Source organism: Dipodomys spectabilis, unplaced genomic scaffold (genome assembly GCF_019054845.1).
Source record: "Dipodomys spectabilis isolate Male_0828 unplaced genomic scaffold, ASM1905484v1 ptg000353l, whole genome shotgun sequence".
Taxonomy (NCBI): Eukaryota; Metazoa; Chordata; class Mammalia; order Rodentia; family Heteromyidae; genus Dipodomys; species Dipodomys spectabilis.
Genome location: NW_024871030.1, coordinates 670,186 through 685,528, shown reverse-complemented (window position 1 = coordinate 685,528; position 15,343 = coordinate 670,186). Strand labels below are relative to the sequence as shown.

The 15,343-nt window shown below is 33.4% G+C and overlaps 1 protein-coding gene across 1 annotated transcript in view; it reads left to right on the top strand.

The window, feature by feature from the left end:
* The window catches only part of Lrch2 (leucine rich repeats and calponin homology domain containing 2), a 106,642-nt gene extending 103,388 nt beyond the window's left edge, over positions 1–3,254 (top strand). Inside the window, exon 21 of the mRNA XM_042665837.1 lies at positions 575–3,254. Within this exon, the coding sequence (XP_042521771.1) occupies positions 575–694 (120 nt within the window). The 3' untranslated portion in view covers positions 695–3,254. The remainder of the gene's footprint in view (positions 1–574) is intronic.
* The last annotated feature ends 12,089 nt before the right edge of the window (positions 3,255–15,343 follow it).

Here is a 15,343-nt window from a genome sequence, read left to right as displayed (position 1 = left end):
AGAAGAGTTCTACTGTGAACACATTTATTTTGATAGGTCTGTAAGACATCCATTTGGCTATGTCCTATTGGCATTCGTTTAATAGATCTTGAGAGGAAATAAAAACTTGGAGGTCATCAGAGTTGAAGAGATACATGAAAATGCTAAGGAAAAAATGTATAATGAAAAGAATGTAAAATGTAGAATGTAGAAGAGAGAAAATGATGATGGATCCTTGGAAATATTAAATCAGTGAAGGCCAGTGAAGGCCACTGGCTTGAGAAAAGTTGGAAAAATAAGAGTTCACAGAAGGTATTAACTAAGATATAACATGACAAGATCAGTCAAGTAGTCAGGGATAATATTTGATATTCAAGAACGCATTGTTGTTTTTACCAGAGCAAATGTTTTAGGGAAACTGAACAATACTGGTTGACTAGTGAATGACAGAGGTTCCTTTAGAAACCTTTGCTGTATTATTAGAGAAAACATAGAATTGTATTTTTTACTTGAAGTTTATAGAAAATATGTTTAAGTTTTATTATTGTATAGCACTACTGGATGCTCAGATATCTGTTTTTCTTTTCTTTTCCAGGAAAGACTCTGTTTGCCTCACCATATTTTGGAAGAACGAGGTCTTGTGAAAGTTGGTGTCACAGTTCAGGCACTCCTTGAGTTACCTACAACCAAGACATCTCAACTTTCTATGGCCTGATATAACCTTTTTAAAATCGGAAGTGTATACTTTCATTTCTTTGAAGTGATTTCAGATATCTTTAATTCATGAAGAGAATCCAGTCAAAAATAATTTGCCTTAGGTCAAGCCTTAGGTTTTTAACAAAATTACATTCATACATCAAACTTATACTTTAAATAGCCCAAACTTCTTTTAGGAAAAAACAGGTTCAATTTAATAAGAGTTTTGACAAATTTTCTCCTTTTACTGTTAATAACTAATTATTTTTCAAAAAGCAGATTAATACCGAACTTAAAATATGATTAGGCTTAATTGTTTTTATATCATAACCTACTAGGACACATCTGGATAAATATAATCAATTTTTTAGCAACTTGAACAGTCCTATATTTGAGTTATTCAATACACTTCTAGTTTATATATTATTTCTTCAATCCTTGGTCTTAGTTTTCTAGAAAAAATGAGTAGACAAAACAACTCTGATATTAAATTCTTTTAGTACTATAGGTTTGTGCCAAAATATTTTCAGTTGTACTGTAGATTGTTTACATGTGAAGTGCCTGTGTAATTGATGAATCTTATATAGTCTTAAGCATTTTTGCATTTTCTTTTTATGTATTAATAGAATCAATGGGATTTTAAAATATTTCAGTGAATTTTGTAAGGTCAGTAGTATGTGAGGATTTTAAATGTGCCTCACACTGTGACATTTGTCAATTTTTAGTTAATAACTTGCTGTTTTCCTTAAATTGGTTATTTCATGTTGTCAAAATGTTAATATGCTTAATTTATGCTATTTAATTTCACAAAAATTAATCATCTTTTAAAATGTATTATTTGAGAGTATTTTATTTCTGTATTGAAAAAATGTTACACAAGAATTTGAAAACTAGTGAAGTACTAATGATCAAGGACATTTTGATAAAGCTGCCAAAGTTTGGATTTATATCTTGAATTTCAGGAACATTACATCAAGTGCTGCTTTTAGCTGTACTCAGCAGCAATTGAGGAATAGGATTTTATTTAGTTTGGCCATTTGTAGCTATTGCACATCTTGTGATGCTCAATTGACTTGATGTTAAAAACAATCCATTCCAGAAATATTTCCATGAACTTGTATGTTACGTAAAGTCCTTGTTTGATTTAGAGATGGATAAATTTATGTTGGTAGTAGTGCAGGAACTTTTTCCAAAATATCACTATAACAAATAACTGTTTCCTATAGATGAACCTTAATAATTACTTTTGTAGTAGCCAAACAAGTATCATATTTTAAATATGTGATTATTTGCACTTATTACCTCTTAATATGGATGCAACTTATTAAAAATGCTGGCCTTGGTATTTTAAAGGATATATATACAAGGTAAAAAAGTAGTGTGCCAAATGGTGTAGTAAACGTTGGTTTAGGAGACAACTCTACTTTTTTTGGTCTGCTGGCAAGAAGCCATATAACTAAATTTTGGCTTTATAATATTGATGTGTTTTTTCATTCCCCATGGATCAAATCAGAGCTTGTAAAGGATCAAAGCTTCTTATGACTGTAAAGTTTAAAAATTAAATTATTAATAATTTATTACTTTAAATATTTGAGCTAAATACTTGTAAATTTTCAGTTGGATCTAAGCCTTAGAAGGGGGAAAACCCTTATTGATACAATTAACATCCCTAGTAAAAATTTTTATAAATATAGTTAAGCAATTCCTAGTGAGTACCTTAGTTATCCAGTTTTAAATTTAGAAATTTAAGAGCATCACAAATCAAGTAACTTTTAAAAATCACAACAATCATTCGTACTTCTTTCATAGTTATTGTGCTATAAAATTCTTCTTAATCTAGCATTTGTTATTTTTCAGGTTTTTGTGCTTCATTATTGAAATGGTAATGAAACTTGATCATTACCTTATTGCATTACACCTGCTGGTTAACTATTACTGTACAAAGAAAATGAAGCAGAATTTCACTGTCCATTCTTTACAGTAAATCAGAATCGCATTGAAAGTGGAACCATCTGAGATCCATACCTTGATAGTTCGTTTAGTATTATACCTAAAGGCAAAACCATGTCTAAGCAGCTTCAACAGCATAATCTACAAAGGCAACATTATACCAAGGCTCTAGTGTATTTCATTTAGCAGTTTTTAAGTGTAAATTTTATTCTAAATAGCTTTATAGTTACTCTGTATTACTCCATTGCTCATTGAATTAAGAATAATTTTCATTATTTGAATGGGTTTGTGATATGATGATGGTTGAATAATCAAACTAAACTATTTTGTTGGGTCCTAATAAATTCACTAGATAGGTATTCCATGATTGTGTGGCACAAGAAAGCAGTGATGTTGGATATGTTAGAATTAAAGTGAGTAAAACGCATAACCATTTGTTTAATAATTATCTTTATAGAATGCTAGTTTAATGAATTTTCTAACTGCATTTTTTGAAGAATTCAGAAATGTTTGTATTAGGCACAGACCTATCATAACTGATTTTCTGATGCATTTAAAAATAAATGGACCACTAAATGTATATTACCGATGCAAACTGTGGATAAAATTGAATGAAAAAAATTTGTCTGGAATTTCTTTTCTTCCTTTCTATCATCTCTCTCACTACTATCATAGCGTTATTTAATGCTACTATAATAGCATTATTTTTTCAGTATTTGATAACACATATAGTTACAGTGTGGAAAAATAGTCCAACCTTGAGCGGATAGTCAAAGTAAGTTGCTTTAGTTGGGTCTGGTGGTGCACACCCAAAATTGAGGCTGAGGCAGGAGGATTGCTTGACCTAAGATGTTCGAGGCCAACCTGAGACATAGTGAGACCTCCATCTCAGAAAAATGAAGTTTTAAGAGTCTAGTTTGTCTTTTTATTCCCTTTATTTCAGTAAAGTTTTCTTTTTTAAACAGTGCTTTAAAATCTCATATAATGTCAGTGTCTTATAAAATAAACTATATCTCAAAGGTAGAAGAAATCTTTATATAGAACAAAGTTTAGGCTAAGTCAAATGTAATTATTTTTGCTAGAAATTTTAGTGCTAGATACATGATTGACTTGCCCTTAACCTTTCATCTTCACGGAACTCTATTTTTTAATGTAGTACTTTAGTAAAACAAGTATTATTTCTTAACAATTTTGATTGACTAAAATAGTGAGTCATTCAAGTAAATGTTAGTAAAGATAATAAAACTCCTACTTTATAGTTATTTGCACTATACTCTCAGATTGAAGAAATACTAAAGAAACTATTTGGTATAATGTGTTTGAGAGCTATTCTAAGTTGATCACAGAATTTTGATACTATTTTTAGATAATGCTATTTAGACATGTCTTTAATTGTTATTTCTTTAATTGTAGTGAGCCTATTTTCTTCTTGAGTAATTTTGATATCCCACATGGACTTTCCAGAAATTCATTCTCAGGCTCTATCCCAGTGTCCAGAATATTGCAAAGGACAAATGCATTAGTGGATATTAGAATAATGTGAAAATGTCCACATATCTTCTGAAATTGATGTTTTGAAAACTATCAAAAACCTTAAGGTATAAAATTTTCTGTTCTGTTTTAAAACATGAAAAACTCTGTACTTAAGATTTTTAAAGGACTTAGAATTTTTACAGTAGTATGTTTGTGTGTATTTGTTTAATGTCAGACTCTAATTGCTTTAGTAAAAGAAATTCTTAATGTCTTACTGCATTGGAAAATTAGAGTTAAAGTTTTTAGTTTTATTATTTTGGGTCTTACTTTTAAGGCTTTAATACATTTTGAGTTGGTTTTTATGCAGAGAATGAGATAAGGGACAAGTTTGATTCTTCTATATGTGCATAATCTATTTTTATAACACTGTTTATTAAAAAGGCTATGTTTTCTCCACTGCCACGTTCTTGCACTTTTGACAGAAATCGGTTTTTCACAATTTGTGAAGTACGTTTTGAAGTCCCATAGTGTGTGATGCCTCCAGCTTATTACTTTTGCTCAAGATTACTTTGACAGTTATGGTTTTTTTTTTTTGTGGTTTCATATGAATTTCAGGATTGCTTTGTCCAATTCCACAAAAATGTCATGTAACACTTTGTATATTATAGCCATTTTAACTATATTAATTTTTTCAGTTAATGAAAGCAGGTTATTCTTCCATTTATTTGTGTCTACAATTTCTTTCATAAATTTTAGTCTTCAGATCTTTTATCACTTTATTTCCAAATATTTTATTAGATTTATTTTGATACTGTTATAAATGGAGTTTTGCTTATTTGTTTTACAAATACTTGTTGTTAGTGTATAGACATACCTTATTTTCATGTTTTTTTTTGTCCTCCCCAACTTTATTGCATTTACATACAAGTTCTAACAGGGATTTGTTTTGGTGGAAACTTTAGGGGTTTGTACATATTAGATAATGCCATCAGCAAATACAGTTTTCCTTCTTTTCTTTTTGGCATGCTTTTTCTTTGTTTTACCTAATAACTCTCTCTAGAACTTCTAACACTGTAGAAAAGCAGTGGTGACAATCGATCTGATTTTGTATCTTAGAGGAAAAACTTTCAACTTTTCACTATAGATATGATGTTAACTCTGGCCTTTTCTATATTGTCTTTATTTTGTTGAGGTACGTTCCTTTATATACCTGATTTGCTAATATTTAATTTTATCAAATGGTTTCTCTGCATACATGAAGAGAATCATATTTTTATCCTTCATTCTCTTAATGTGGTGTAACGTTCTTTTTTTTTTTTTTGCTATCACATTGATTTGTGTAACCATCCATCCTTACATCTCATAGATAATGCATACTTTGTCATGTGTGATCTTAACTGTGCTATTGAAATCAGTTTGCTAGTATTTTATTGTGGATTTGTGCATCTATATTTATCAGGAATGAATATAAGATTGAAGCTTTTTTTAAATTATGTTAAATTTTTTTAATATTAGATAGGAATTTGTGGTAACTAAATGTTTGACAGAGTTCACCAGCAAACTTATTTGGTCTTGTAGTTTTTTTGACTTTTTTGGTTATTGATTCAGTCTCCTTTTTTCTTTATTGGTCTGTTTATATTTCTTATTCAGTCTTGGAAGGTCGCATATTTTTAGGGATTTATCCATCTCTTCATGGGTATAAAATTTGTTGGTATGTAATTGTTTGTAGCAGTCTCTTATAATCTGTTTTTGCATTTGCTTATTTCATTGTTATGTTCCCTCTTTTACTTATAATTTTGTCTATTTGATCTTTTTTGTCTTAATATTATGAAGGCTTTTTCCATCATAGTTTTCAAAGCACAGGCTTTACAGTAGAACAAAGCCTTTGTTACCAAATTTGTTTACTAGCTGTGAAATTGTGTGCATTCCCTTTCTATGTAGCTATAATGCCACATTAGAATCGAGCAGGCAAAATGGGAATTGTGTAGATTTGTCTATATTATGGTACCTCATACAAAGAAGGTTTCTGACTTTGGATATATTAAACATGTGGCACCAACGTATTTGCTGTGAAAAATTATATCTTATTTCAGATCAAAATGTACATCTTTCAGCCACTGGATAACTTGTAAGTACATACCAAACTTCCATAATAAACAAGTGTTATCTGTTTAAATTCAGTTGTTTTGTCGAAATCATAGGTTTTCTCCATAAGGCAAAAGAGATAGTTGCAATATGCCAAAGGGTATTGATTATCTTCCTTACCAAAGAAATAAGTTTAAAATAGTTCTTACAACATATTTGATTTTGAGTAAAATGCTATCCCAGTGTGCTTATGAAGTAAGATATAATCTTTCTTCAGATTTGGCCCAATTCTCTCAGTTGATGACTTTGGCTTAAGCTTCATTGTGAATGTGCTCATCTTCCCACTACCTCTCATTCATTATACCTATCAGATTGTTCAATATCGTCACAATAAAAGATAATATATTACTAAAGGCATAGATATAAAATGATCATGTCTAAGTATGTCCCTTTTTTTCTTTTAGGTGATTATTCTTCGCAAATCTTAATATTTTTACTTTTGAACCTGCATTGTTGCCTTTAGCACAAAAACATGTGTTAGTGCCTCCCATTTCTAAAGAACCATGAAACTTCCATGATATTTCAAGCACTTTATCCATTTTTTTCCTTTCTTTCAAACTCAAATCTCTTAAAAGAGTATCCTTTACAGTATGTTGTCTATACTTCCCTACCATACATTTCTTTTTATTCAGTGCTGGAATTGAACCCAGAGCCTTGGGGATGCTAGGCAATAGCTCCACAGTGGGCTGGCTATACCCTTAGCCTATGACTCATTCTTAAACCCACTCAAAATTGCCTATCTCCTGTTTTCACTGAGATTGACTGTGTTTATCGAATCACCATAAACTCTGTTGCTGTATATGAGCAGTTATTTGAACTTTCCTCAACTTTGATCAGAACTGACCCCTCCTTCTGTGAAACATTCTTCTCTTAGTTTTTTTGTGACACTATGGTTTCCCAATTTGTCTTCTTAGCTCCCCTTGTTACTCCTACCCTAGTTTCGAATGACTAGTTCTTAAACTGTATTAAAATTATTTAGAAGTTCTTTAAAATGCAAATGTGTAGGCTGTACTTGCAGAGTTTCTGTTGTAATTGTTGGATGAATCTTAGCAATCTGTATCTTTAGTTAGTACTCCAAAATATTTGGATGTAAATACCTTATCCACTTCAGTTTTGAGTTCTCTTTTGGAGAACTCTTCCATTTTTGTCTGTCAATGTTCTCAACACTGGCTCTGTATAGTAATCACCCATGGCGCTTATTTCCTTTTCAATTGGTGTACATTGTACTCTGTAAGAGATTTTGTCATGACATTTCCACATATGTACATTATGTCCTTCAATTATATTCACCATCACCATGCCCTCTTTCTCCATCTGTCTGTCTCTGTCTGTCTCTGTCTCTGTCTCTCTCTCTCTCTGGCTTATAAACAATGGACATTCATTTCTCACAGTTCCAGATCAAGACACTGGAAGTTTCAGTGACTACTTAGGACCTGATTCCTGGTTCATGAATGGTGTCTTCTTGCAGTGTCCTCCAGTAGCACAAAGGATGAAGGTCTCTTTTATAATGATGCTAAACCTATTCATGAAGGTTCATAGAGATTTTTGCCATGTTCCCTATAGGCAGAGAGATGAGAGGCCCTAGAAGGCTTCTTTTGTAAGGATGTCAATCTTATTCATGAAGGCTCTGTCTGAAGACCTAATCACTCTCTGATCACCTCAACTCCTACTACTATCTCTTCATGCTGTTTAAACATATGAATTTGGGAAGAACACAAACGTTTAGACTGAAGCAGCAATAACAGAATTGTCAATCATGAGAGCTCTTTTATTACTGACCTAGTTTTGCATGCCATCATTTGTGGTATGCAGTATCAGTATTCTGTTATTAGATATTACTGTCAAAAATTGTAGGACATTTTTATTAAAGTACCTTAGTATTGATAGATGTTGATCTGAAATTTCTTGTTTTCCCAGAATACAAAGAAGAAATTGAATGCTGACTAAAACAACCCTCATCCCTATCCCCAAATTATGTTAATATGGCACGAAATAGACAATAGTGAAATGGTAGTGTAATTGAAAAGCAACTGCCAAGGAAGGATTATCACTGAGTATGGCTTTGAATAGGAGAAGAGAATCATTATCACAATGAAATTGGACTGTGTACTAAGCTTCCTTGGGAGATTGCTATTATTTTTATTACTTTTTCCTATCTCCTCTACATACTAGCTGTTTTTTTTTCCTAGTACTTGGGTTTGAACTGTGGGCCTGGGTGCTGTCACTGAACTTTTGTGCACAAGGCTAGCACTCTACCACTTCAGCCATAGCTCTACTTCTGACTTTTTCTGTGATTAACTGGAGATGAATCACATGAACTTTCCTGCTTGGCTGGCTTTGAACCGCGGTTCTCAGATCTCAGACTCTTGAATGGCTAATATAACAGGTGTGACCCCCTGGCATCTGATGCATACTTGGTTTTTAATTTTTTAAAATCAAAAGGAGTTTTCTTATCTTTTGCACATGCATAGGATAATATTATACACTCCTCCCTTACCCTTACTTTTTCCCACTTCCCACTGATCTGGCCCCCAGTGGTCCCCTTTTAATTGTTTATGCCCGTTTCCTACTTTAAATCTACACTAAGAAAAAAGACGTGAATGTAGAAATAGGATTATTAAGAAAGAAAAGGGAGGCAGTGGGAGGGGAAGGGAGGAACAAGAGAGAAGAATGGAGGAAAATATGATAAAATTACAGTATATAAATGTATGAAAACCAATACTCTTACATTTAAAATGTAATTGTAAGCAACTAAGGGTTGGAGACTAATTCATTTGACAGGCTTAGCTAGCATGTGAAAGGCCCTGAATTTCATCTCCAGAGCCCCTCCCCCACACAATTAAAATACCCATAAAAGGATGGAAGGGGACCTTTTCTCATCTTAAGATTAGCAGAGTGGCTGGGTGCCAGTGGCTCAAGCCTGTAATCCTAGCTACTCAAGAGGCTGAGATCTGAGGATCACGATATCCCCAACAGGAAAGTCCCTGAGACTCTTATCTCTAGTAAGTCACCAGAAGACCAGAAGTACTGTGGCTCAAGTGGTAGAGTGTTAGCCTAGAACTGAAGACCTGAGAGACAGTGCCCAGGCCCACAGTGCAAGCCCCATGACTGACAAAAAACAAAACAAATTGGCAGAGTGATTTATGAGACTTTATTCTTCTTTATACAGTTTAGCACTTTTATTTACTTAAAAGTTTCAAGTGGAATTTTACTTGAGATTCCACTGAAAGTGTATAAATACAGCTCCATGTTTAGGCATGCTAGTGCACACCTGTCATCTCAGCACTCAAGAGCTGAGGAGATGATCATGAATTCAAGACTAGCCTGGCAGCAAAGCACCAGTGGTTCATTTCTATAATCATAGCTTAAAAAGTTGAGACCTGGAGGATCACAATTTGAAGCCACCAGTACAAGGACTTTCATGAGACTCTGTCTTCAGTTAACCCCCTGAAAAACCAGAAGTGGAGATGTGGCTCAAATGGTAAAGCTTCAGCCAAGAGCAAGTATGTAAGTCAATAGCTTGAGGCTCTTAGTTCAAATCTTGGAACTGGCAAGGAAAAAAGGTAGGGAGACTGAAATCTGAGAATTTTGATTTTAATCCAGCTCTGGAAGACAAACCTGAGAGATTCTTATCTCCAAGTAACTAGCAAACAGCTAGAGATCTGTAGGATTCCATCAGGTATCCAGTAAGAAAATGAATAGAGTTGTGGGCCAGTAAGCATCTTTAAAGTAAGAATGGATGAAAACTATACAAATTTGATTATCAATCTATGTATCTAATCAACTAGACTTTGAATTCCAAGTAAGAAAAACTGGATAGTCAGACTATCCAAAAGACAAAGTGGTGGTTGAGAGGATGAATATGACTAAAGTATATACATCTACATTAGTGTCACGTTGGACCCCACTAATATACTTAGCCATTAATTATAATTTAAATATATTCAAAAGCTAGTGAATATCTGCCAGCCTCCTTTTGTACTCAATCTGAAGTGATATGTGCAAATGGATATAAATTTCCAACTAGATACAGTAGATCTTTGATATCTTTAGTTAAATAGTTCCGAGGAATAAAACCATTGAGGAAAACCCATAAGTACTCAGATTGTAAAGATTTCAGTTCTCTAAAATTACTCAAGTTTACCTACACCATATGTATAGTAGATGATCAAAATCCACAATATGAAAGTACATTTATTTTGGGGAAGCTAGAGTTCACAAAATTAAGACTGGCCAAACATCCAGCAGATTACATGATTTAGAAACAGCTGTCAATAACAAGTGACTGAGAGCTTCTCCACATCAACTGAGGTGCATGTGCACCTAGGAATTGAAAACTTTTGTTTTTATTTGTTTATTTGTTTACTGGGGTTCATCAAAACCATTTATAATAAATCCATCAGTGTGACATCAGTGGCTCATGCCTATAATCCTAGTTATTCAATTAACTGGAAGTGATTCTGTGGCTCAAAGTGTTAAGAGTGCTAGCCTTGAGAGAAAACACTCAGGGACAGCGCCCAGGTCCTAAATTCATGCAACATGACTGGAAAAAAATTCGCCAATAAATCAGGATTAATGTCAGATGGAATTACAAATATAAGGGATTCCTAGGTACCAGATGCTTATACCTCCAGCTACAGAGAAGGCTGAGATTCAAAGGATCACTGTTCAAAGCTAACCTAACAACAACAAAAAAAACAGTTCTCAAGACTCCATCTCCAAAATAGCCAGCAAAATGTTTGGCTGGAGGTATGTTTTAAGTGGTAGAGCACCAGACAAGCAAACAAGTTGAATTATTGTGAGGCCTTGAGTTCAACCCTCAGTACAATCTAAAGAAAAATATAGTTAAGTAATAAGAGGTTACAGGATGACCCATTGTAACAATGAGATGTACAAGACACTGTTGAACAATGAACCTTACAATTTAGAAGGGGGGGGGTGTAGTTGTGGAAGTGGGTGGGAAGGGATGGTAGGGGAAAAACAAAGGAGGCAACAAGGCTTGATAAGAAATGTACTCATTACCTTGCTCATGTAACTGTAATTCCTCTGTACAGTATTTTCACAATAAAAAAATTATAAAAAAGTATAGAACCATATGTTGTTTGAAAGAACTGAAATTTGATTGTAAACTTGGCAAAATTAGAAGATAAAATTTAAAAATTTTAAAGTTTTGTTTATTGTACTATTAAAGGTTACAATTGATAATTATGACCCATACATAGAAATAGTTACCATACAAATATTTAACTCATTATGAAGTTACAATAAGTCCAAATTTGTATGTAGTCAATATGCTGGCCTTAAAATACATAAAACAATTTATAGAAACAACATAGAAAATTAACAAGTCTATCAGATATTTTAATATATCTTATTCAGTGCTTGTTTCATCAAGAACACACACAAAGTAAGGATCAGAAAGACTTTAACATTACAACTAACATTTCTACTTATACATTTGATATAGACTAGTCATTCATACTCGATAAAGGATGTAAGAAATAGGCAATGAGACTGTTAGGTTTTTCAAAAGAGGTTGCCCAGTAAGAACCACACCACACACATGGTATTCAGGTAAGGGGTAGGTTTATTCAGTAGACCGGCTGGGACCAGGCCAGGTTGACACTCCTTGTGGCTGGCAAAGAGACCTGGGAAAGGGAGCATCTGGTCCTGGGCTAGGCCTTATCTAGGGTATGGGCAGGGAAAGGTGTGGCCACATTGAATCCGGATGTGACCTCTTCCAGGTGTGCCAGTTGCCTAGGTAACGCAGGTACTGGGAGGAGACTTTTCTGCAAGGAGGGTGGAGTCTGCTCACCATCCAGGAGCCAACCTTACAGAGACATGACTATTTATACATGTAATCTGTACATAACATAAACTGATGAGTTCTATAAGATATGTACTTAGAAGAACATAATACAAGGAACCAATTGTTTCTGTGTACTGAGGGAGGGGAGCTTGTGGAGGAAACTGAAATCTGAGGAATAAAGATGATATTTTGAGAGTTGTGTTAATAATGGTTGAAAGTTATGAGGGCATCTCAAGTCCAGAGCAAAAACACAAGAGGGTTAAAAACAGGCCTGGGATGATACACTTCAGCTGGTAGAAATAAATCCTGGTGACTAGCCTATAAGATGCATCGATGTGAGTGACTGGAGATGAGGTTGGAAAGGTAGACTAGGTTATAAAAAGCCTTGAGCTTCATCCTAAGGAATCTCACTGATTTTGTAAATACTAAATGCTAATGAAAAGTTCTTAGTGATGGGATATTTAGATGGGACTTTGAGAACAATGAATGTTCAGAGATGTAGCATACAGGTTAAAAAAGTAGATAAGAAGAGGGACTAAGAGTTGTCTTTCGCTTGATCATATTGATAGTGGTTAATATAAGGATATTAATAGTAAATTCAGATTTGTAACTGATAAGTGATGTCAGACACAAATTTTCATTTTCTAAAGCATGAACCTTTCTCTTGTAGTTTCACTTGTTTTTCAATCTTTTTCTAGGAAACCACCATCACCACCACCACTATTTTCTTACATTTTTCTATTTGGATCACACACAGTAGGCTGGAGTGTTATGAAAATCACAACTACTCAAATACTATGTAAGAAAATTATTTTAAGCTAAGGATCACCAGTAATCAATTATTTCCTGGGCTACCCCTTGACAGTTTCATTTTACAGCATGTGAGCAAGCTAGTTAAAACTCTAGGTGAAATATCTGTTAGCCTTAGAGAACATATATGTCTACTCTTCAATACATTTAATGAAGTGTCTTGAGTCATTTGACTTCTTAGTCAAAGGTTAACTCCAAAAATTTTAATAGTATTTCTCTTTCCTTAGAAGTCATAGTTTGTTCATATTCATGCTAACAAAGTTAAATCTAGTAATTTGTCCTGAATTTCTTTGTTTTGTTTTTAATGTCAAAGCTTTTTATTTATTATATCCAATTTCCACTGAACTCTTTAATTTCAATAGATTCTAAAAATAAATCCCCAAGAGGAGAAAAGAATAATGAACAAAGAGAGAAAACAAGCCAACAATATGACATAAAGTAGTATATACAACTGGCTCTGTCCTGATAAACAACACCCAAGAAAACTCTGGGTTCTTAAGAATATTTCTTTGATTTTGGTTATGAGCCATGACTTCCAAGAATAATATAGTATATGGAGCATATTAACAACATTAAAGGGGACATTGGTAACAAAATATCTAGCTTTATTAGTGTTGAAATTTTCAAGTCATGGCATATAAACAAAGACATTTATCTTGTATATTCCTAGGAAAATGGGATATGAAATCTTTAAGCTCCAATGCGCTGATCATTTTGAAAGTATTTTTACTAGAGATGATAGATTTATGAAGCTTCAAGTAAAACATTTTAAAGAGTCTTAGGCTACTTGAGGATTTCAAGATGTGTGTGTTCTTTATTTCTACCTTTCTAATCTAAAAATGAAACTGACTTTTTAGACCCAAGGCCCACACTGTAGAAGTTTCATATAAGGTTCAGCCATTCTCCATGTACTAAATAAAGACATATTAAAGGGCTGAGCAAACAGAGTTATTACATTCCAGTCATAGGAAGACAGCATTTCAGTACATCTTCAAGCATTTTCAAGGGGATAGAGATTGTCTTCAGGTTATATAGGGAAAATTGAAGGTCTCAAGTCAATTGATCATTATCTTCGTCTCCTCTGGAGGAGTTCTGGAGAAGTTGTTATTTCTTCCATTTGATTGAAAATGTTTTGTCTTTTGCAGCAAGCAAAGGCTATGATATTGTTGTCTGAGAGGCAATTTGGCTTTTGTTATAAGATGTTATCAGTGAATCCTGTTCTTCCTGGAGTCCAAAGTGATTTTAACATGATTTTAGCATTAAGGGATGACTACAGATACAAAGTAGGTGGGTGGGGCTGAATGTCTAGCTTTAATTAATTCACAGGTCAAGCAAAGCAGCTTTTAAATTGCCTTTTACACAGATTTTTCACCGTATTGTAAGATATTGCCCTTTACATGTTCCCAGTTAAGATTTCCTAGTCATATTATTTCATTTGAAATGAACTATTCCTTATACAATGAAGAATATTTCAGCAAAGAATGTTGTAAAATTTGTGAAGAATATTAACAGTATGACTAGTCATGTAAACACAAATGAATAAATGTAAAAAATAAATTGATAAATACAAAACAAACCTAAAAGCCCTGAAGAGCTAATGTTCTGCAAATTTGAAAATTAACAAGAAAACTTTGATATATAAATCCATACCCTGTATAGTAACAGTAAGCATCACTTGAGATGTTTTCTGTTTTTGAGGTATTTTAAGCTGGTCACCAGTGGCTCAAACTTGTAACCCTATCTACTCAGGAGGCTGAAATTTGATGATCATAGTTCAAAGCCAGCCCAGGCAGAAAAGTCTCTGTGAGACTCTTATCTCCAATTAACCACTCAAACAGAAATGGCACTGTGGCTCAAGTGGTAGAGCACTAACCTTGAGCACAAGGAGGCTCAGGGACAGTGCCTAGTCCCTGAGATCAAACCCCACAAACAACAACAAAAAAGATATTATTTCATTATGACATTGCATTTATGATGTCATCTATGCATTAATATATAGCTACTTCAGCAGTGTGTTCAAAATTAGAAATCACAGTGAAGGATATAATTTAATAAGTTTGGAGACCTCTATCTTAATGTAACCCCACATCTTATGGTATCACAATATATTTTTGCATATCTCTTTTCTGTACTTGAGATTATTTTCCTTGAGGGGAGGAAAATTGTCTTAGGTTTGTTCCTTAGATTTGTAGCTCTTGGTTTTGCAGTTAGCATTTGTTATGTAGAAATGCAAATTCAGAGCCTATGCAAAAAGAGAGCAAGGAAGAGGACAACCTGTGTTCTGTTACCCAATAGATAAGTTTGGGTCATTTGTCTTTAAAAAATGCACTTCTAACTTTCCTCATTGAAAAATTCAAGATATATAAGTATATATATATATAAATAAATTTGAAAGCCACGTATATCTCTAGTACATTAATATTATTTTATAAACTTGGACACTGAAATGAATATTTGGTAGCAGCTTTAGTCTTTGAAAGG